This window comes from Nilaparvata lugens, chromosome X (assembly GCF_014356525.2).
Source record: "Nilaparvata lugens isolate BPH chromosome X, ASM1435652v1, whole genome shotgun sequence".
Classification (NCBI taxonomy): Eukaryota; Metazoa; Arthropoda; class Insecta; order Hemiptera; family Delphacidae; genus Nilaparvata; species Nilaparvata lugens.
In genome coordinates, this window is record NC_052518.1 from 95,052,586 (window position 1) to 95,075,095 (window position 22,510).

Here is a 22,510-nt window from a genome sequence, read left to right on the forward strand (position 1 = left end):
ATGACTCTATTAATCACTGTAATTGGCTGATCTCCCTCCATTTCTCTGCACTGCATATTCCTCCAAGTATGAAGTAAATTTGCACGGACTATAAGTCCATCTTGAACAATTCTTTAAATAATAATAGGCTATGTTAATATAACGTACCTAAAAGTTTAGTGTTCAAGCTATATACTCAAATAGGTTTATCATGAAGCTCCAGGATTGAAAAAGTATTTAAACTGTGAAATTTAATGAAAAACATACTAATACATGGTTGTAGGTGGGGAAAATGTTCTTGTGTGTGTTATGCTTTTATAATATTTCGGTAATGTTTATCACGTTCATCTACAAGCAGTAGGATAAAATCAAAGCTCAAATATTGGTTTTTACAAATCAAACTTTCTTTTTCCTTTTTTTGGACCTTGAGTCTTGGATCATTATTCATTTAGCTACGACGAAAATAATTAAAATTCAAAATTGCTCAGTTTCAAAAAGCAGTGGGTCAAATAAAATTTTGCTTCATTCTATATCATGAGTTAATTAAATACCAGTGTTAACCAATGTGTAACTTGATACTAACTTTACACAAGTTTCCAATTCAATCACATTATAAAATATCACATTCATTTTTATAAGAATACTTTTGCCATAATTGCCAACTCAAATGCCAATTGAGAATAGCTTTTAATCAATTTTACTACACGCTTGATTTTTTGATATTATTCAAATATATATTATTTTAACTGTGGAATTTCACCTGCAGTGGTATGATTTGTTTACAAATGCAACGTTACAGTTCATGTGTATTTATTTTCTATAGTAACAAATTATTTTATCAGAATAATATATACATAATTTGATTGTATGGTATGAGATGTTGTGGTATTTCTCCATAATTGAAAGAATAAGACTTTGATATTGTCAATACCATTTTTTTATTCGAAAATTAATTCATAATTCAGTACCAGGTTTCATGGTAAAACCTACCACATCTTCAGCTGAACTAATAAGTTTGTTGTTGTTGGAGGAACACACTTATTAGTTCAGCTGAAGATGTGGTAGGTTTTACCATGATACCTGGTACTGAATTATGGATTAATTTTCGAATAAAAAAAGTGGTATTGACAATATCAAAGTATTATTCTTTCAAGAATAATTTTTTTTTGGTTTATGATGATCTATTTATATTTTCAGATTATTTTCGTTATCTGCGAAAGGCTTTTGAAACTCAGTAATTGTGGTGCCGGAAATATTTTTGATGATGATGATTCTTCAGAAACTATTCCGTCAACAGCGAGTTTCCTAGCAGCTAATAATAATATATCATATTACCAATATATATTTGCTAAAAGACTATTACGTAAAAGGAGAAAACAGGAGAAACCTCAAGGTGAGTCTCGACTTACAAGTCTACAACAACATTTATATAACTCTAATTTCTAATTGATGGTTTCAATTTTTAATTTCATTGATCGAACATAGATGAAGTCTTATATTATATTCTTACAGATACTTTCCTCATTTATTAGAATAATATTTCCCTTTTCTTGCGAGTAGATTACACTACACATTTTTCTAGCATTAATTTATCAAGTCATTCATTTAACATTTATTTATCATCCTCCTTATCTTTGTAATAGGTGAGAGGAAATGATTTTGTTCAAACTTCATATTTACTGCTGAAAATATACATTGAAAAATATTTGTTGGAATATTTATTAAGAGAATATTGAATTTCCAACCTAGGCTATTTTTTATTACAGCTCGCGATCCAAGACTAGTTAGTTTTATTCTTGTCCTTTCTATTGTTCAAAAAGAATTGCTTCATGTATTATCACAACATTACTCTTTTTTATAACTCTAATTTCTACCACACACAACAAAGAATCGCAAAAACTAGTTCTATCTAAGAATGATTGTGTGTTGAGTGGCAGCATATTGTGTGTTTTTTACTAATATAAGAGTTATTATAAATGTTATGCACTCAATAACCACTAAAAACATAGAATATATTTGATAGTCTTCATTTTTATTCATAATAAATTCATAATAGGTGCTTTTCATAAACATCCCTTCTTCATTTATTATTTTACCATCCTAAATATATTTAAAAAATATCTATACAAAACAACCCCCCTTATGATATTCAAATCATACATAAGTTCTCCAATTCTTGGTTGAATTGCAAAGAGTTTTCTACTAAAAATGAAAAAAAATTACTGGCTTATTCTGAATAAAGAACAATTCGCAGCAAAATAAAACATTTGACCATTTCAACAATTTTCCAGACTGCCTTGATTACAAAATGACAGTGGATGAGAATAAAGATCCCTCAACCGAAGAGTCAAATAGAATACTAATTTCAAACCATAATACTACTGATTATGATCAATTGAACAAGGTAAGATTCGAAGCGATAAGTAAATAAATAACGATTAGATGAATAAATAACTAATAGCATTAGCAGATTAAATGAATAAAATTATAGGTCAAAGATGTGCATAGTATGTTCTTATTCCATTGAAGACTTGGAATCATATTAAAAGTCTTAGTATGTTATCCATCAAAGTTATCACATCAGTGTAATTTGTAACATAAATATTATCTCATTGTATTAGATTTATGTAATAAAAAAATAGTCTTAAGATAAACACAAATAAATTGAGGGAGAATACTATAAGGAACTCTACACAGATAGTATTGAATTTGATTTTAGAATAAAACACACACAAAAAGCTTATTGTCACAAACAGTAGAGTGAGAAAGGGCAAGTCGAAGAAAATATTCAATAAATTTCGAAATAAACTTTAATATTAATATACTTATCTTCTCTATGAACTACGATCTTGAATGTTATGGGTGTGTGACTCAGACCAAAATTCTGCTCACTGTGTAGAATACTCTTTCCTTTAACCACTATAAGAAATGTTTTACAATAATTTAATTAAAAATAAATCTCTAACTTCAAGTAAAAACATTTACAGTACATTTTTAGAACCTCGGTAAACGTTTTTCAAGTTGAATTATTATTTCATTACTTGGTAGGTACCTATACTATTCTTGCTCTTCCAAATCAATCACTTAATGTTAGAAAATTCTATATGTGATAGATCAAATATTATTTCACTGAATTCAGAGTTCATTATGTAACCATTGCCATTATGAACTGTCTTAGTATGATATCAAATTATATAATATTTTGCACATAATATAAAACTAAGACCTAAAATCTTTATTCTTTATTGATTGATACAATAAGTACATCATCGAAATATTATTATTATTAGCGTATGGCTTTGAATGGTGGGGAGACCCAAGGGTAGTTCCACCTCGCAGTATATAGTCCAAAGTTCCCTAATGGGAAAACGGACACTAAGGTTATAGAGAGCACAATACTTTAAATTTACACTTTTCACTTCGGAATAAAGATTTAGGGAGAGATAAAAGGTAATCTTGTTCTATTACTCTCCAAAATTTAGATAAGGTTACACATAGATTTGAAGACATTATTTTATAGAAATACGAACAAAAATATTCACAGCAATTCAGACTTTTGACAAAGATAATGTTTGAATGCCTATATATTTGTCAGTAGGCCTACTGTAAATATTAGATTATTCACAGTATTGGATGCCTAGAATTTTAAATTATCAATTTCACAGACAAACACCACGGGAGACATAATAGATGCGTTGACAGTAGATCATGAAAACATTGACGAAGACTTAAAGAAGCAGATTCGACAATACCAACAGGAGCTAAATGGCACAGCCTCATCATGGAGAAAATTGGAAGTTGAGACTAATCCGGTAGTTCTGACCGGTCTGCTGTTTGAATGGCTAGAGCAACTCAAAACGCCCGTTTTAAATCGAGATAATTTGACTTATATAGTGTTGCAGTACACGGACCCCTGCAGCTGCATAAAAAAATTCGAACTGGTAATTCATGCTTTTTCTTGTCATGAACATGATCTAATACACGCAAAATTCAGGCTTAAAACTTTATTAATTCAATAATGGAGAACATAGGCATGATTAAAATATAAATGGCTTATCTTACCCAACAAATCTAATTTTCCTGGATTTTGATGTTTTTACCGTGAGACAGCTAACTATAAGTCTTAATAAAATACTTAGGAAAACATAAAAATATCTTCCCAAAGTTGATCAAGAACACTTATCATTTCAGACCGGGTGTAACAGAGGAATTTCAAGTTTATCCTACTAAACTTTCACTGATCAGAAGACAGCTGATTTAACACAGCAGTCTGTGATGGTCAGGAGTACATTGCTGCCTTCTGGTAAGCTAAACAAATTGAGAATAATTACATTGGAATATTTTTGCAATAAGTTTATATGGATATCAGAGACCATTTTCAAGAATTGTTGAATAATTTTGTATGCCTCTAAATGGGGATACTATTGTCTTGATTGTTTGCAAAATTAATATACAGATTGTCTGATAAGTCACTCCCTATTTTTATACAGCTATAATTTATTTATCTATGAACCAATTTTGAACTTCATTTGTTAGTTAGAGCCCTCCTTGAGGTAGTGTTTGAAACCAGTTTTCATTTGTTTTAGTTTAAAAATATCCCCTCTCATGACTGTGGAAGAAAGAGCCAAAATAGCAGCTCGTTATGAGGTCTGGGGATCTGTGGTGCGAGTACAAAGATGGTGGAGGGCTGAACGAGGGATTCATGCAACAACACTGAGATCTTTTTTAAGAATCGTTGCAACAGAGTAATGTGAAAGACCACTTTCACGAGATCCTTGACGCATTGATTTCTTAGGGCTCCTCATGAACATTTCAGGAACTCTGTCAACATTCTCTGCTGTCTTCCTGATCATCTTGCATCTGCAACACTCCCTGTTTTTAGTAATTTGGAATGACAACTTTTAACAGTGTTGCATGGATCCCTCGTTCAGCCCTCCACCACCTTTGTACTCGCACCACAGATCCCCAGACCTCATAACGAGCTGCTATTTTGGCTCTTTCTTCCACAGTCAAGAGAGGGGATATTTTTAAACTGAAACAAGTGAAAATTGGTGTTAAACACAACCTCAAGGAGTGCTCTATCTAACAAATGTAGTTCTAGCAAAATTAGTTCATAAATAAAGAAATTATAGCTGTATAAAAATGGGGGGATTTATCAGACACTCTGTATATTGTTGGAATTATCCAGGATCAGTCAAGAAGTTGAATATTTGAAACCAGATTAATGAGAATGCAAAATTGGTTGCTTTCTCAGTTTATTCTAATGAAAAATAAAGATCTCACCGCACAAACAACATTTTGCACACCTCGTGAAGCATTTGAGAAGTTGCATCATTATAAACTCAAATCCATACAAGATTGCCTTGCACTCCACAACAAAACATAAATGAACATATGTCTTCACTTCTATCAATTCAAGTCTAAGGCTTTGCACAAAAGTTTGTTAAATTTTAACTGTGATTAAATGCCGCCAGAAACAATCATAGAAGCATTCTTTTTAGAATATCCTTCTCTGATTGGTTCTAGTGTCATTTAATCATGATAAAAAATGCTTTTGTGCAACCGCTGATTAAAATACGAAAATGAAATAAATAATTACTTTATTATAAGGTAGTTTCTGGTTGAAGCAAGGTACGTTGATGTTCTCTTTCTATCATACGTGTATGATTTATTATTGAATAAAGTTCTAAATAAATGAAGAATATTTCCAAAAAAATCCTTGATATTTAAGAAGCTATAATATACACTTAGAGGCAAGTGTTTCTTAATTACTTTAGATCAGGGGCCCGTTTCATAAAAGCCTTGTGCAAAGGATCTCTATTACAAGACTTTTAAAACAATAGCCCAATCCTGTAATATGTACTTCATTAAAAATATTCTAATATTCTAAAATCACCCATAAAATAAAGTCACCAGTATTATGAGTGAGTCCTGTGATTTATTATTTACTGTTACTGGAATTGAGAAAATTTTGAAAGTAGCTTCACTATAATTAGAAGCATGGACCTAATAGAATCAATATTTCATTTTCAGGTAAAGATTTCAATCGACTAAGGATTGGAACATTCAGGGTACTGATGGAGTTTTGTTCACGGTTGATGAATATGGTGCATTACTGATTCATAGCATAAATCAAAAATGTATCTGTACTATGATCTGTTAAATAAACAGAACGTGTCAAATCTTGCTTAACCCTATCCTTTCATTATAAAAATTCTAACAACGAAATGAATTATGAGATTAGAATTCATAGAAACGCAAATAAGGAATATCTTACGTTAAGATATTATCTTGAAATTCATCTAGGTGAACAATAAAATGTACACAGTGAATTATAATCAATCTGTTTTTATTATCAAAACTAGTTAGTTATATGTTGATAGTTTTCAACTAATTATATAGTTGAAAATCAATCAATAGCAATTAAAACTAGAATCTCGTTGTTTTGATTTACCATGTAAGTTCTTATTTCTTACTAATTTATTAACACATACTTTCATATTCAAACAGAAAACTTCTCAATCACATAATTGTTTTTTAAAGAACTTGATTGAGCACATTTAGTTTCATTTACAAAGAGTTATCCATTCAACAATAAATTCATAAGGTTAACAATTAAATCTTACATATTCAATAATTTTAAATACAATTCAAACAAACTTCATCAAGCGTTCATAATTTGTTAAATTATTTCAGTTAAAATTTTTAATTATCTCAAAGTCCATTTCTTGAAGGCATTGGCCATGAACACATGTTGTGATGTTTGATAAGCATAGGCTACTTAGTACATAAACATTTTGGTCCATCAATAATAAAGATAGAATAATACATTTATGATATCTAGTGTGGAATATTTATGTACACCGATTTGAAAGCTAATTTCAGTAATTTGAAATTCTCTATTCATTAGGCGATTTTGATCCTTCAAAGGTTGGATCACTTCTTATGAAGATTCAAAAATTCACCTCCTCAAAATCCACTTTGACGGAATCACAGTCTACAGTCTGCTAATTAAAATACAGTAATGGGCTTGGCATCCTATTTACTAACACGTTATTATATCCTATCATTAATCTACAATTATTCAAAAATATTAAAACGTTTATTTTTAACAGGTTAATTATTTAAAAAAACATAAACGTTCATTTTTAATAGGTTATCATAAACATAGATATATTACTGATGAATTTACAATGTGCTTTTTAGTAATTGGTATGAGATTTTAGTCGAATAAGGGCCAATAAAAGTTATCAATTACCATTTTTTATTCTATCAAATCATAAACAATTATTTATCAGTCGTGATTTGGTTTAAAAAAAAAGATACTTCATAATTTTTATTGTGTTTCCTCGTATTTTAGTAGTCCTTTGGAGAAAATTGAATATTTACAATTAGGTATTTTAAAAATAAAGTATTTTGATAGGGCTATTTGAATTGTTCAATTATTATAGAAATTAGTAGTACCTTTTTTTACATAAAAACGACTTGTTCCGAGCACTGATGCCATTTTGAATTTATTTTACACTTGAAATTTGACACATGAACTTGACACTTCAATGTCATTTTGACTCTTAGGCCGGGTTGCACAAAAGCCGGTTAAATTTTAACCGTGATTAATTTTACAAGAACCAATCAGAGAAGGCCTTTCTGATAAGGAGGCTTCTCTGATTGGTTCTCGCGAAATTAAACACGGTTAAAATTTAAGCGGCTTTTGTGCAACCGGCACTGAGTGCTCGAAACTAGTCGAGTTTATGTAGAAAAGTATGGAAAGAGTACTAGTAATGTCAATAATAAATAAATGTATTTTTATATTGTGCTCTGTTTCGAAAAATACCTACTATGAAAGTATTTAGCATAAGCAACCTAGTACTTGTAGTTGATAGCTTTTGCTAGATTGGCCAACTCGCCTCTAAGGGCCCTGTCATACCCTGAGCCCCGCTGGGCTTCCACTTGGGAGATGGCCTTCGTGAGGTTGGGCATAAACCTGTAGACAAGGTCTGCAGCTGACGAGGCAGCTAGAACCTGGAACAGTCCAAACACCTGGCGGGCCGAGAAAGCCAGGTGGACTCGGCATAACTCACTTAGCATCTGCATCACCTCCTCACTGTAACACACAACATATTCATTTCTAATTAGTAGTTTATGCAACGGTTTTATAATGAGAACTAGAAGTGAATGAATAAATAATATAATTTTATTGCCATAAGATTCATAGAATAAAAGACAACGTCAATACACAAAATATGACACACTAATAAAAGAGATATATCACTGCTTACAGCATGAGCCATATTATATCATTTGTTATCCACATTCACGATAAATACCATGTTATAAAGGACAATAAAGAGTGTTCATCAATGTAGATGTTTAAATCTTTATAATAGTTTTACAGTTATAAATCATAAGTCAAATGAAGAAGAAACGCAAATATTTTTAAAGAGAATCTTATATACCATACGTTGTATGTGGCTACCATTTATCACATAGGCTAGTCTTTGTCCAAGTTATTTTATTAATAATTACAGTTATAAATCATGAGTCAAATGAAGAAGAAACAAAAATAGTTTTATAGAGAATCTTATAAACCCTACGTTTTATGTGGCTACCATTTGTCACATAGTCTTTGCCCAAGTTTTTTTACAAACATTGATAAGCATGACTTCAGTAATTGTAGCAGCAGCTGCTTCGACCCTGGCTCTAAAATTCCTAAATTCCGGCGACTAAGAGACGACTAAGGTGGGCCGTCCACTGGAACCGATTTCGTCCGAACTAGCATCGGCCGAAAAATACTGAACTCGTTCGAACGATCCCCCAACAAAGAAAGCTATAGATGCTCGTCCATTGCAACAGGCTCATACGTCCGCGCACGGCCGTCTCCGGCCGATCAAGTTTTCGATCCTAATCGAATGGGATTTTCCGGCTCTATCCGGCCGAAGTCGAGCTGAAACAACATCATCTTTTCCGTTTCTGTAAGGTAAAATCACTATTGTTATCCTAACCTCAAAATTGTTTTACAGTCTTGTCTGTTTTTTGAACTTGTTCTGTTTTATAAAGTTGTAACAATGGACAATGAAAAGTTGATAAGTTTGGTTCAAGAGCATGTTCCATTGTGGGATATGCGAGACAAAAGATATCATCGACGTGATGCTCAAAGGAATCTGTAGAAAAAGATTACTGAACAAATAGGATTTGAAGGTAAGATTATTGTCATGAATAACTAATTTATTTATTCAATTTTCAAAATCTCAATACAATCATTGTTTATGAAAAATTTTGGTGGCTATGATAGTAGTTAATTAAATATTCAATAGTTCAGCCAACTACTGAACTAGACTGACGTAAACAGTTCCAATGGACGACCATATTCGACCGAATTAACGGCCGGCAGATTCGTCCGATCCAACGGCCAAACAGATCGGTTGAATACGGTTCCAGTAGACCGTTACCCTAAGGCGTTGCTCCCTTCATTCTGCTAACGCTACCTGGTCGTGGATTCGAATCCCGCCGGTAGACATGGACGTTTGATCATCTAATCAAATCACCCACGAACAAGCTTAAGCTCATGTGGGCAGAAAAATTTTGCTAAGTAAGTTGGTAGCAGAGACACTTTAGGAGAACGTGGAGGCCTTGCATGGCAAGTCCTATCCTGTCATTGCGGCCCTTACGACGAATACAGCGCTGAGGTACAGCGAATGCAATCAATTTTAAGCGTGAATATTGTACGTACTGGTGCCAAAAAAACAAAACTGTTCAAGTTGTTTTTTTTGCTTGTTGCAAAAAAATTTGCTGTTTTCTAACTCATAAATGGTATTTAGAGGAGTTCGGCTCTTAAAGTGGCCACCCTTACAACGGGAGTAGCAGGGGCATGGAACTTAACTTATCTGATCAGTGCGACCATGAAACCAAATCCCTTCCAACAATTTAACGTGTTTCAACTGTGAGATGAATGTAACATATATTATGAAGAGTTGAAACTCCGATATTCATTTATAAACACACTATATTAAAATTTGTAACTATAATACTGCTTCTAAATGAGTATTTTCCTCCACCTATTATCTAAAGTACTTATTTACTACCTGGAACATAATAGTAAAATGTCACTTTTTCGCCCTTGAGTCTAAAAATAAGAAAAACTCCCAAGGGACTAGAAGTAACTCCACCTAAATAACATGAGAAGCAACTCTACTTCAAAAACTTACATTAGAAATAGGTTGGAAGATCGAAGCTCAGATGAGGAAGCATATAGTGTTGTCATTGAGACAACTAAATTCAAGAACTGAACCGGAAATTTGATCAACTTATGAAATATATGTTTGTATGCTAAACTTATTAATTCTAAAATCATGCTAACTATAGTAAGGAATGTTTGAACTCGTGGCTAGAGCAGAAGATTAATTTTTCTAGCCACGCCAATTATTCAACAAAAAAATATTTATTTATTTTCTTGTAACACTGTTGTCAATAATTGGTGAATAAATTTGATTTGATATTACATACTTGATATCAGAATATTATACAAATTTATAAATATTTCATGTTATTCAAAATACTAGCCAACGAATATTTCTCACCAGCTGCTCGGCTTCGCCTCGGGCATCAAGATTTCCTCTCAGGGAGAAAAGCTGTATTTTACACTCCAGATATACAAATAATTATTTTATATTTATAGCTATAAAATTTAGGTACACTATGGATAGAGATGTTGTGGAGTTTCTCCATATTAAGGTGGAATAAAAGTGATATTATCGCTTATTTATTTGAGACAAACTGTAGTTTCAATGCAAAATACCACTGATGATAATGTCTCAAGTGCATTGAAACTTTAGTTTGTCTCATATAAATGATGTGGAACTCACAATATGGCTTTTATTTCACCTATTTAATATTTATATCTGAAATTTGCTGCTATTGTCATGACCATCAAATTTAAAATGTGTAATAGTTTAAGAATGCGTGATTTAAAGTATAAAAGATTCAAGTTGACTAGTAGTTCTGTGAAAACTAGACCTCGCACAGTAATAACCTACAGCCTCCTCTTATACTGTCCATCAGAGTAAATCCTGTCCTGTAAATTATGTCGTGTCGGCGAGATATCGGTGTGAAAACGGCTAATGGCTGTTGGGGATGGTGTATCAAAAATTGCTAACATCAAAAGCTAATCTCCTTCAAGACATACTGGCAACAGGTCAGCCCGAATTGAAAGCAGAGAAAGGTCGAGAGAAAATACTATGTTTACTTTCAGTTATGAAAATTGAATGCGTCATTGCATAATCCACTCGACAGCTGATTTATGATGAATAATTCTATAGACTGATTTTTACGGTAATATTGGCATTCGTAAGAGACTCATTTTCCTTTTGTATTATCCTTAAAATACAAAATTTCAAAAAAAACCTTGTATATAGGTCGACGCGCAATTTAAAAAGGAACATACCTGTCAAATTTCATGGAAATATATTACCGCGTTTCGCCGTAAATGCGAAACATATAAACATATAAAGAGAAATGCAAAACCGTCTACTTGAATCTTAGACCTCTTTTCTCGGTCAATTAGTATCTAAATGACGTCCGGGATTTTATTAATGACCGCTTTCCAAATGAGTGGATTGGCTTGCTCAACACAGCGCTGCTGTTGATCAAGTTACGCCTGAAATGCTAGTGCGAGTCTGGGAAGAAATCGTCTATCGATGGGATGTCTACAGGATAACCAACGGAAGTCACATAGAATATCTTTAGTTTAAGGGAAAAAAACGTGAGGTAAAACAACAGCAAAACCAGCTGTGTACCTTGTTTAATAGGATTAATATGAATCTTCAAAGTTGTAAAGTCCTTCTTGAATCACCCGGTATAGTGTATATAGTATCAAAATTCGTTGATCAGCAAAGAATTGCTGATTCATTCTATATATTAACGACTTGCCACCACACCTTGAGCCAGGACACTGTGTTTTATACGCTGATGATGTAGGTATTTTATTGAAAAGTAACAGTCAGCATGATATGGAATCTGAAAGTAGAAGAGCTCTTCAGAAACTAGAAGAATGGCTGGCCTCAAATATGTTGGTACTAAATTACAATAAGACTATGCAGATTCCATTCAGGACGGCTAGGGAAGCAGTATTGGATACGAGAGATGGAAACATAGGTTCAGCAAACGAGGCAAAGGTACTTGGAGTAGTGCTGGACTCTAAACTCTCCTGGCGACCTCATTTAGACCAGCTAAAAAGCAAACTAAACTCAACAGTATTTGTTCTTAGAACCGTGAAGAAATTGCTGGATGCAGGAACGCTTAGAAGTGTCTATTTTGCTGTATTCCATTCTCTTCTTTCATACGGTGTTATATTTTGGGGCAATTCAACTCATGCAATACATATATTTAGGATTCAATAGTGGGCAGTTAGAGTGATGGTGGGTGAATCTATTAGAGCAAGTTGTAGAGATTATTTCAAAGAGTTAAAGATTCTCCCACTACCAGGTGTAAATATTTTAGAGACTCTTTGTTTTATTGATAGGAATAAAGATAGGTTCAATACAGGAGAGTTGTTCCACTCATACAATACAAGATATAGACAAAACCTCAGAGACGACATTCATCGAACTGGTATGTATGAGAGGGGGGTAAAGAGTGCAGGAATTCGGCTTTATAATTCATTGCCAACACGCATAAAAGCTCTTACAGGTGAAAAGTTCAGAATTAAGGTGAGGGAGGAGTTGTTGCAGGTTTGTCCTTATTCCACTGAGGAATTCTTTCTGCATTATACTTTGCATTACTTTTGGCAAAGATTGACGACTTAGATTATAATTGACAAATCCTTATACCCCTTTCATAGGTGGTCAGTGGGATGAAAAAATGAAATGAAATGAAATGAAGACAGAACATAGAAAACATTATTTCAAACACCTACTCTAGTACATGGGTTTCCCATAGTTGTGTAGGTCAATTTCCAATAGAATTAAATTCCATATTTTTTTATAGTATTATATTTTAGATATTTTGTACTTTTTATGTTATAATAACTTGTATTTTTTTAAAAGAAATACATTTATTTATTATTATTATTAAACAACTAACCACCTAATGACTTACTCAACACTAATTACTAATCCGCATAAAAACAAAACAAACAAAACCTACTCTAGAACATGGTACGCCATAATGGAGTAGGTCCGTCCACACAGAAAACACTAAAAATGTAGAGGACACATTAAAAGAAAATTTTATTGTAACTAACTATTGTATGCAATTTTAAACTATCTAATATTTTCTGTAATTGATGTAGTAGTTTTAGTTTTTTTTGGAAAATAAACATTTATTTATTATGTTGGGAGGGAACAACAAGCTCTGCCGGGTCACAGAATGCTAGTGTATAGTCTAGTTGACTAGCATCAGTTACTAGTATTTAAATAGTACTAGCCTTATTCTACTATTGGTCTAGTGACCTACGCCTATCTATTGTACTATCTATTCTACTATTGAGAACATTGTACTATAGTGAGGTCCACATTATAATGGCAATGTTTGATTAGCAATGCTATTGCTATCCTTGTCTATCATTCAACAAAGCGGATAGCGCTATCTCTTTCTCGCTTTCCTCTGCTGCCAGATCGTCTTTTTAAAATGTAGAATTGATAGTTAATTAACAAAATATTTCATCTTAATCATTATGAAATTATTGAAAAATATGATTTCTTGCCTAAAAAAATATAATGATAATAATATCCAAGTATGGACCAGAATGAATGAAAACAGAATGCCTAAAATAAAGCTCAAAGGTAAATTTCACTCGAGAAGAAAAGTAGCAGACCGAGAATACGATGAGAAGATGAGATCAGGGATGATTTAATAAGGATGAGTTATGAAGGAGGAGATTAATTGGGGACAAAGAGGCTTGGAGGAATGTTGTGGAGAAGGCCAAAGCCCACTCTGGGCTGTAGAGCTAAATTGAATGGAAGTATGGAGGGTTTTCTGTCAAACTCCACCGGCTTATGTAGATAGAAGACAATATTATAAAAAAATATTAAAAACATGAAGAACCCTTTTATCTAAAACATATTTACTTTATGTTTTTATATTGTTTTTAATAATTTTTGAAAAAAGTAGCCCATACAAGTGAAGTTATTTTATGAAATGGCAATATTATACTATCATAATTCAAATGGCATTTAATCTTCATACCAATCAATTCTTGTTACTACTTCATAGAATTAATTGAATAGTTAGCTTCATTGTCAGTTATCATGAATTAAATTCACTGAAATTATATAAATGGGTGAATCTAGACTAATGATATTTATCTAATGATGATATTTATAATTATTATAAATGATATTTATAATGATATTACTTGGGATCAGAACTATCCAGCTAACGAGATCCTTCTCAACAACAAATTGTTTCTTCTTATCCGAAGTAATATATCGTAATCTCAAGAGATTATTTCCGCAAAATAACATTTTTTCAGCTGCAAGTCTTGCAATTTTCAAAAAAAGATTGAAATATTGGTTGTTTGAAATAAGTGATGAGGAGGCTGTGGCTCTGGTCTTGGCGGGCGGCGGACTCACCTGACTTCATAATTAACATGACTTCTACTGACTCTATATCAATACCGACTGACTTTACCATACAGACTGGCTATATGCGTTACAGACGGACATAACAATATAGAATGACTTTCTACAATACGAAACTATGACAATCATTTGAATGAAATTACCCTCATCTATTAAATTCATTTAGGCTCTCCTTCTTCTTCCCCTTCATAAGATTCACTCTACTTGAAATACCAACTCGAGTCTACGCACAAGCCACAGTGCCCATGTAGGCTCATTCCATAATGTATAATATGAAACCCTAATCTAAGTACTTAATCATTTGTATTTTATATTTCATATTATTCATCATTTTTGTACTTGCTGTATTGTGGAATAAAGAAGATTCTTGATTGATTTATATCAGTTCAAAATTGCTTCCCGGTGATTCTAGGTCCACATATTTTTTATTACCACCCTTCCCATTACCCACGCACAAGCCTAGGGCTCATGTGAGTATCACTCTCACCAAATGGGGGGTCCGATCCCACTAGGCGTCAAATCTGCAAAGCCGCAGAAACCAATCCCCCCCACCCAAAAAAACAAAGAGCTAACTAACCTGACGGCACTCCTGCGACGGTACTCTAGCTCTCGGTTTTATAAAATGGATCCTTATGGTTTCCAGAATAGTTTTCATCACAATTTCTCTCTTGTCTCCCAGAGACGGCCGAAAACTTTTGACCAATGAAAATTTTCTGGAATCGTTGAGATGAACACATTGTGGCAGGTAGATAATTATCAAATCCTGGATCATTTTCGAGAATATTTGGTCACCATCTTTTCCTATGAGAAAAATAAATTGTATATCATAAACAGTACATGATACAATCAACATTTATTAGCTACTGAAAATATTAAAGGATGAATGATTTATTTATTTGATCTTATGGCTTTTATCGGCAGAGAGATCCTTTCGGATGATCTGCCTTGCCGTATTACCCAATGTCATTTCCTATCAACACTCAAGTTAATAGGTTATGTATTCGGTTGTCCATGTTTTCTCACTAGAAATTGCACTTTAACTTCCTGAGTTTTTATTTTATGAAGTTTAAAATCAAGAAAACTATGTTCAAATACAAATTCACATTTAAAAAGCAAGCAAATATAAAATGTTGATGATAATATTGAACTGAAAACTTCACATTACAAATTTTTCCATGGCAACCAAAAAAGTGATTGAATGATTGAGAGGAATTGATATATTTCAAATTATATGTGTATTCCAAATTAAGGTTTTGGGCGTATAATGCCTGTTGTTTTCACTTGTATATGTATATGAATAAATGCATGAATAAAATGAACGAGTATGCTCATCATCGATTTTCATCTTTATGGCAATCAAATTCATAGCTACTAAAAATTGAAAAATTTATATATTACACAGGTCATAGAATTCTGAATCTTATCCTAGTTAATAACTCAATGTAGTATGATGTTTATATCCCTCAAATAGCTTACAGGGTTAAATCAGTTACACACACATCGATTTTTGGACATACGATTTTTCGCCGTCCTTATAAACTCTTTTACATAAAAAGGATAATGTCAAACAGATTATGTTTGTCAAGATCCGTTTAATCTGGTAGATTTCATAAGGATTTTTGGACGTACGATTTTTTGCCGTCTTTATTAATTCTATTAGATAAAAAGGATGATGTCTAACAGATGATGTTTGTCAAGATCCGATTAATCTGGTAGATTTCATAAGGACAGCAAGAAATCGAACGTCCAAAAATCTATGTGTGTGTAACCTGGATTTAGAGGGTTTCCAGAAGATTAAAAAAATTATTTTGATTGACTAAAATAAATGGAAATAGAAATAGAAACTCACGTATTTTCACCAATCCTTCCACAAACAAGTAGAACGATTCACTAACAGCTGACTGTAAGTTAGTTTGTAACTTAAATCCAGGTCTCCGTGAGGGCGGAGTCAATAAAAGCAGATCCATAACTCCTTGGAGTATACTCCCGAACTGAGCTCCTTTGTCGTACAAGAAAACTCCTGCCGTATCCACAATGCTCCCCACTGTGAAGTACACTCTTTTCAATAAACTCACATCATCTGCTGTTTTTACAACAGGGTCTATCCATTCTTTCAAATTTCCAAAATATCTCGTTGTTTTTTCAAACATACTTTTCTTCTCGTCTGTATCGATAATTGATAAGTATCGTTGATGTAAGGATTTACAGAAGGATATTAGAGGTTCCTGGGGGTCTAGGTTCAGGTTCAGATTTTGACACTCCGAAAGAGAGGTTACATAGTTTAGAATTTTGTTACTTGTCGACGACGATCCACTTAAAACCTCATACCGTATCCAAAGTTTCAAAATGAAAACATCGTGGTCCCTGAGCGCCATAGGTAGCGGTTTGTACCCAATTAGTGTGTTCAAAAACTCGCTCAATGTTCCAACAGGCAACGTTTTACTGTTGGCGACAAGGTTGGAGACCTCTCGCAACATTGTTGCCGATCTGTAGATTTTTGTCGAAACAATCGCCAAGTTCGCGCACAAACTACCAAGAAACTCTGAGTTTTTCGGATTAAATTTGGGGTTTGTGATGAGTTTTTTGATTTGTGTCCACAACACTTCAAACGTTTCAACATGTTGGGGACTGTAGATGCGTATGGATTTCATTTCAACCAATAAACTATCGATGTAGAGTGTCAATTTTGCGGTATCGGTTGAATTTGAGGTGAAGAGCAGGTAGTCGCACACCCAATCATCTACAATTTTTGGGAGACCTAGGTCAATTTTGTCAGACACAAATACCGTTCGTAAACTGTCTATCCCACAACTAGTTAGACGAATATTTTCGGGAGAACGTAGATCCAAACTCTTCAAGAACTTAACAAAATTTGCTGCACACATTGAGAATTCAATCCCGTTTCTAGCTAACATATCCAGTATTGTAACATGTGTCAAAAACACTAGACTACGAATAGATGAGTCTTTTTTATTGGTGAGATCAAGAAAATCTTGAAGATTTTTACAAATTTCCCCGACTTCATCCAATTTTACTACAGCAATTGTGAGGAATAGTGAGACAAAATTGTAGACACCCAGCTCTGTGAGTGCGATCATTTTTGAGGCAGGAAATTTCGAATAAATTCTGCCCTTGAGTTGGTTCCAAAACCTTTTCTCTCCACAAGTTCTTCTCAAATGATGACCTAGAAGTCGTAAAAACAAATGAAAACTGTTAAATTTTTCATCTCGATCATCTAATCTCCCACTGATTTGTGCTAGAAATTTGTCGGATGTTTTCGGAATGACACTCATGTTTCCCAGAGTTTCCCCCGTCACATAGAAGGATCTACTCAATCTTTTCTGAAAATATTCCCATAAAACAAGAATCGCGTCATTGCGAGGTTGCCACACTTCAACAACCAAAACATGTAATAAACTTACTAACAGTCTCAAATTCGTCTCACAACATTCATCTTTCAACTCATCTTTCAAAATCTTTTCCAAAATCACATAATTGCCCGACAATTCTCGATTTCTATCACTGAACCCCGTTGCAACACTTTTCACGAACCATAGTTTGAACAAATTCGGCGAGCTGCAATCGTAAAAAATGTCTGCCAAATCAGTTTCAAAAACTGAAACCGTTTTTATCACATTCGCAGACGGATTTGTCTTATCACAGATTCTAGCTAAAGCACTACTAACAATTCTCCAAAACGAGTATTGAGATTCATTGTTATCGTCACTAATATCACAGCTTAATTTTTCCAAGCTACTTAGCAGAGTTTTCACTGAAATCCATAGTTCTTCAATGCAACTACACTGAAACGCCGAGTATTTACTCACGCTTTTGGCTCCAAGTTTTTCAAATCTCATCACTGATAATTGTACAAGATCTGAAACTAATAACTCCATAGAGTTTAGTATCGTAGTAATGTTTATATCACCTATTTCCCCTTGGTATTGAAGGGGATCGGCAGTATTTCCCCCTCTCTTTTTCACAATTTCATTCGATTTATACAAAACAAACAGTGTGGTCACGTGCAGCCACCTTAGTTCCCAATTGCAATGAAACCAGTGATGCGAAGTTTGGAAAATTGTAAATTTTTGTACATCGACAAATTTCCGTAAAACACGTTGAATTCGTTGAAGTATTTGACTCAGTTTGCGAGTAATGTTTTTCAGAATTAGATCGGTTTCGTCGGTTTGAGATGAAACCAAATGCAGGATGTAGGATCGAATATGGAGGAAGAAATGGATGAGTTGTTTCCTGGTCTCGCATGCGTCTAGAGGTTGGGGATGTGGAGTTGAGGTGGAAAGTTCATATAGAACAGCCATCAGATTACACCTGGAAAAAAGAACAACAGTTTGAAAATCAAGTAGATGTGAAAATATGCTAGACAATATACAATTTTTGTAGATAGTATTGAGTTTGTGCGGCCAACAGATTGTTCCTTGAAAGACAAAAAAGATGGTAATTTCTGAAATAAAAGAGTTTTTAATGTTGAATCAACTGAAAACACTTTCACAATATTAAAATTCATTTATTTTGCCATAAAATAATACAGATTGATGAAATAAATATTCTAACTTACAAAATGACACTACCGGCGAAGAACAACTTGTGCGCCGGCAGTGAGTTGCAACAACTAGGTACAGCTAGGTCATTTATATTAATAAATGAGATGTTGTGACAACTTTGAGTTGTTCTTGCGTAATAGACAATTTGGAATTGGAAATATAGCATGATAAATAAGGTGACTTGAGCAAAAATTTCCCCTACAACATTTTGTTGTGGCTTGTCTTAATAAGTAGACGTTCGGACGTTAGAAGTAGACATATACCGCTAACCGCCCGTCGCGAATGAGCAATAAAGCGATTTCTAGTAAGCGAGTAGCTGCAACTCAACACAGTGCATATAGCTGAAAAGTTAATTACAAAAATATTGTTCAAAAAATTGTGACCAGCAACTACACGTGTGTGGATTGTGACAAATGGGACTGAGTGAAATTCTCCAAGGTTTGGTAATTTCTTGGAACAATCACCCACACACGGCAATTCAGCGATCACTGCTGTTAAAATCTGATTTTTGTATTTCATTTTTCATCTTTTAGTTTGAATTTGTAAATGGTATGTCATGAGATTGTTCAATTGAAAGCGACATTATTAACAGTTACCCATGTGCTCATAATATATAATATTATTACATATTATAGCTCTTATTATGGAACCTGATGAATTGCCCCCAGAGGAGATGGTCGGTTTTTCAATATCTATAACTTCAATGTTTTCCAATATAACCAGCATCAGTGCTTCAAAATGGCCGACGTTCTATCAGGTGGTGTAATTCAGCTTCAGGCCTTTTTTGCAGCGCACACAGCTGGAATTTTCCACACACCTGTGACAGTGAAAGTGACTAGCACTGTGAAAAATATCGTTTTCATGAGTTCTGATTCCCATTTATTTATTTAATCATTCAGAATTACACAACTTACAGAAAAGTACTACAGGCTCTCGCCCAAAACGGTTTCAATTCTATTTTATACAACAGTCCAAATGTATCTAGGTTATGTGTTGCTTCAACATTCTTCAGTTACCCAATCAATTTACAATTCAAAACACACAAAAAAATTTGTTTAATTAATTTGAACTTTTGGAAAAAATATTCTGACTGTACTGGTCACTTTCACTGTAGTGGAATCCTCAATGGAGCTACCGTCAAATTATCCTTGTAGAATAAATATTAATAGTATAGGCCTAGATGTATAATAAATATTAGGTTGTTTCCTTAATTTTGACCAACTCTGTTTAGTTATTATTCATGCATTACAACAATAACATAGTCACTAACACAAACATTAAAACTAACCAGCAATACTCACAAAGACTTTTTATACAGTACATCCTTGTCTAACAAGAGCGAAGCCCCTTTATCCAGAGTGAGACCAAAGAGTTCAATTTTTTCCATTTCATGATCTTCAAAGCTTGTTGCAATTTCAGAAAATTCATCTTCGAGAAAATCTTCTTCTCCTTTAGATAAAAAACTATCTTCGTTCGATGAAGCATCTAGTCTGGTATCACCCAAGCAGTTAAACCAACGAAAACTGCAATATTCTGAAAAAAGGAAGAATGTTATTTGAACCTTTGCCTCTCATGGAATAAAATATCACATAATAGTAATTATCACATATTATTTGTAGTCTCCCATGTGAACACTCTCATAAGAACCAATGCTATTTTCTTTCTGCTATTGGCAAACTGATAGGTCTAATATTAGACATCAACTTTCTATAAAAATTTGGAAAATTATAGACTCCGCCTAGTTTTCCCTCCATGGTCATAATGAATAAAAAACGAGCAGAAATTAATTGGGAAGCAGAGTTCAAGAGTACATTAACACTTAGGCTCAACACATACTTACGCGTCTCAGGTCGAGAAGAGGCTCGACTCTAGTCGAGAGCATGTGCTTTCAAATGGTGACGTCGCGGAGACTAGAATCGACTGGTCTGAGTGTCATCATTTGGAAACACATGCTCTCGACCTGAGTCGCGTACATCATGTGAGTTGAGTGAGCCTAAGCGTTAGCCTAATGTTTCCAAATGTTTAGCCATGTGTTTCCAAATGATGACACTCAGACCAGTCGATTCTAGTCTCCACGACGTCACCCATTTGAAAACGCATGCTAGAGACACACGAATCGAGTCGAGTCTCTTCTCGACCTGAGTCGCGTGCGAGTTGAGCCTTAGTTTAAATATTAAGAGTATAGTATGTAGTATTCTCAAGTTTTTTTGTATAATAGGTATAGCTTCTTTAGCATTATTACATTTAATTGTATATTGATTCATACTGACCTGAATTGAAACAGAATAAGTAAACTGCAACCCACTGCCAATACACAAGGAATCAATGCTATTTATATTGTATTGTAAAAATATGAATTTGTAATTTTTGGCAATAAATTCAATTCAATTCAATAAGTAATGAGCGCTCAGCAATTACATTGGACGGGTTGAGTGAACACTTAGGCTTTAGCAGATAGTTCTTAAGGCTTTATAGGAAATTAGCTAATAATGCATTTAAAAATAGTGCTTAGAAAATACATTGGGGTTCACCTGACCCCAGAATTATAATTGCGTATACGCTTATATTATTGTGTAAGTAGTATAACTAATAATAGTGATAGACTGAAAATACTTACTACGTATCTTATCCTCAATTATTATCTTAGCTTCTGCATTAATAATTGCTTCGTTGAAATCAAAACTGTCAAACGGAAAATCTTCTTCATTTTGTGACTGTGGGGGAGTAAATGGGGGTGTACAACCCGTGATATTCACAGACATACCTACTACCTATCAAGATCAAGCATGGAAAATTGGAAGATCCATGTTTAGAAATATTTTAAATCTAAAAATCCGCTCACTTTTGAGTACTGAAATATGAGAAACACTTGAAACACATTAAGGGATGTTTATTTTTACAAAGCAATTGAATGAATTGTTTATTAATCTGGAAATTCAAAACAAATTCACAGACAAAACAAATACTTCACATAACCTCACTTTCCGAATGCCGCGCCAAAAGAAACACTACAAATCTACGACATTCTCTCTCGAGTAAATTATATCATAATGCGCATGCTTTTTGAACCTTTGGCGCTCCAGGTGGCAATTTTATCAACGATAATGACAAAAATCCTGAGATTTTTGAGAAATTCTGAAGAGTATATTATTAGAATATTGCTATTATTTTTTCCGCTGAGAGTGATTCAGTAATTCAGTATATTCAGTCCATGACCGGCAGACAGACTACGTCATAGTTTAAAACAATTAAAGCACAAATAACTTGAGATGGCTGCAGACAGTCCGTTTCATGTGGCTCTGTAGATGGACTGCAAAACTAAATTATGAAATTTGAAAATAACATGTGATCATGCCTTGGTCAAATCACATAAAGCAACAGAGACCGACTGCC

At 33.6% G+C, this 22,510-nt stretch overlaps 2 protein-coding genes and 1 long non-coding RNA gene across 3 annotated transcripts in view; 2 read left to right on the top strand and 1 right to left on the bottom strand.

The window, feature by feature from the left end:
- LOC111046591 (protein tyrosine phosphatase domain-containing protein 1-like) overlaps window positions 1–3,998 on the top strand; it is a 46,993-nt gene extending 42,995 nt beyond the window's left edge. Inside the window, 3 exon segments of the mRNA XM_039442736.1 lie at window positions 1,177–1,372; window positions 2,271–2,383; window positions 3,645–3,998. Coding sequence (XP_039298670.1) covers window positions 1,177–1,372; window positions 2,271–2,383; window positions 3,645–3,998 — 663 coding nt within the window.
- A 146-nt stretch (window positions 3,999–4,144) lies between these two features.
- LOC120354839 lies at window positions 4,145–6,166 on the top strand. Its single transcript, XR_005573237.1, has 2 exons — window positions 4,145–4,282; window positions 6,013–6,166. It is a non-coding gene; the product is annotated as an uncharacterized LOC120354839 (long non-coding RNA).
- Window positions 6,167–6,304: 138 nt separating this feature from the next.
- On the bottom strand, window positions 6,305–22,105 carry LOC111046585 (protein MMS22-like). The gene is made up of 6 exons (XM_039442121.1): window positions 21,735–22,105; window positions 20,419–20,650; window positions 16,405–18,884; window positions 15,133–15,356; window positions 9,465–9,511; window positions 6,305–8,083 (listed from the first exon to the last, which is right to left on the bottom strand). The coding sequence occupies exons 1-6, from the start codon at window positions 21,877–21,879 to the stop codon at window positions 7,843–7,845; spliced, it is 3,369 nt and encodes a 1,122-aa protein (XP_039298055.1). The 5' UTR covers window positions 21,880–22,105; the 3' UTR covers window positions 6,305–7,842.
- Window positions 22,106–22,510: the final 405 nt, after the last annotated feature.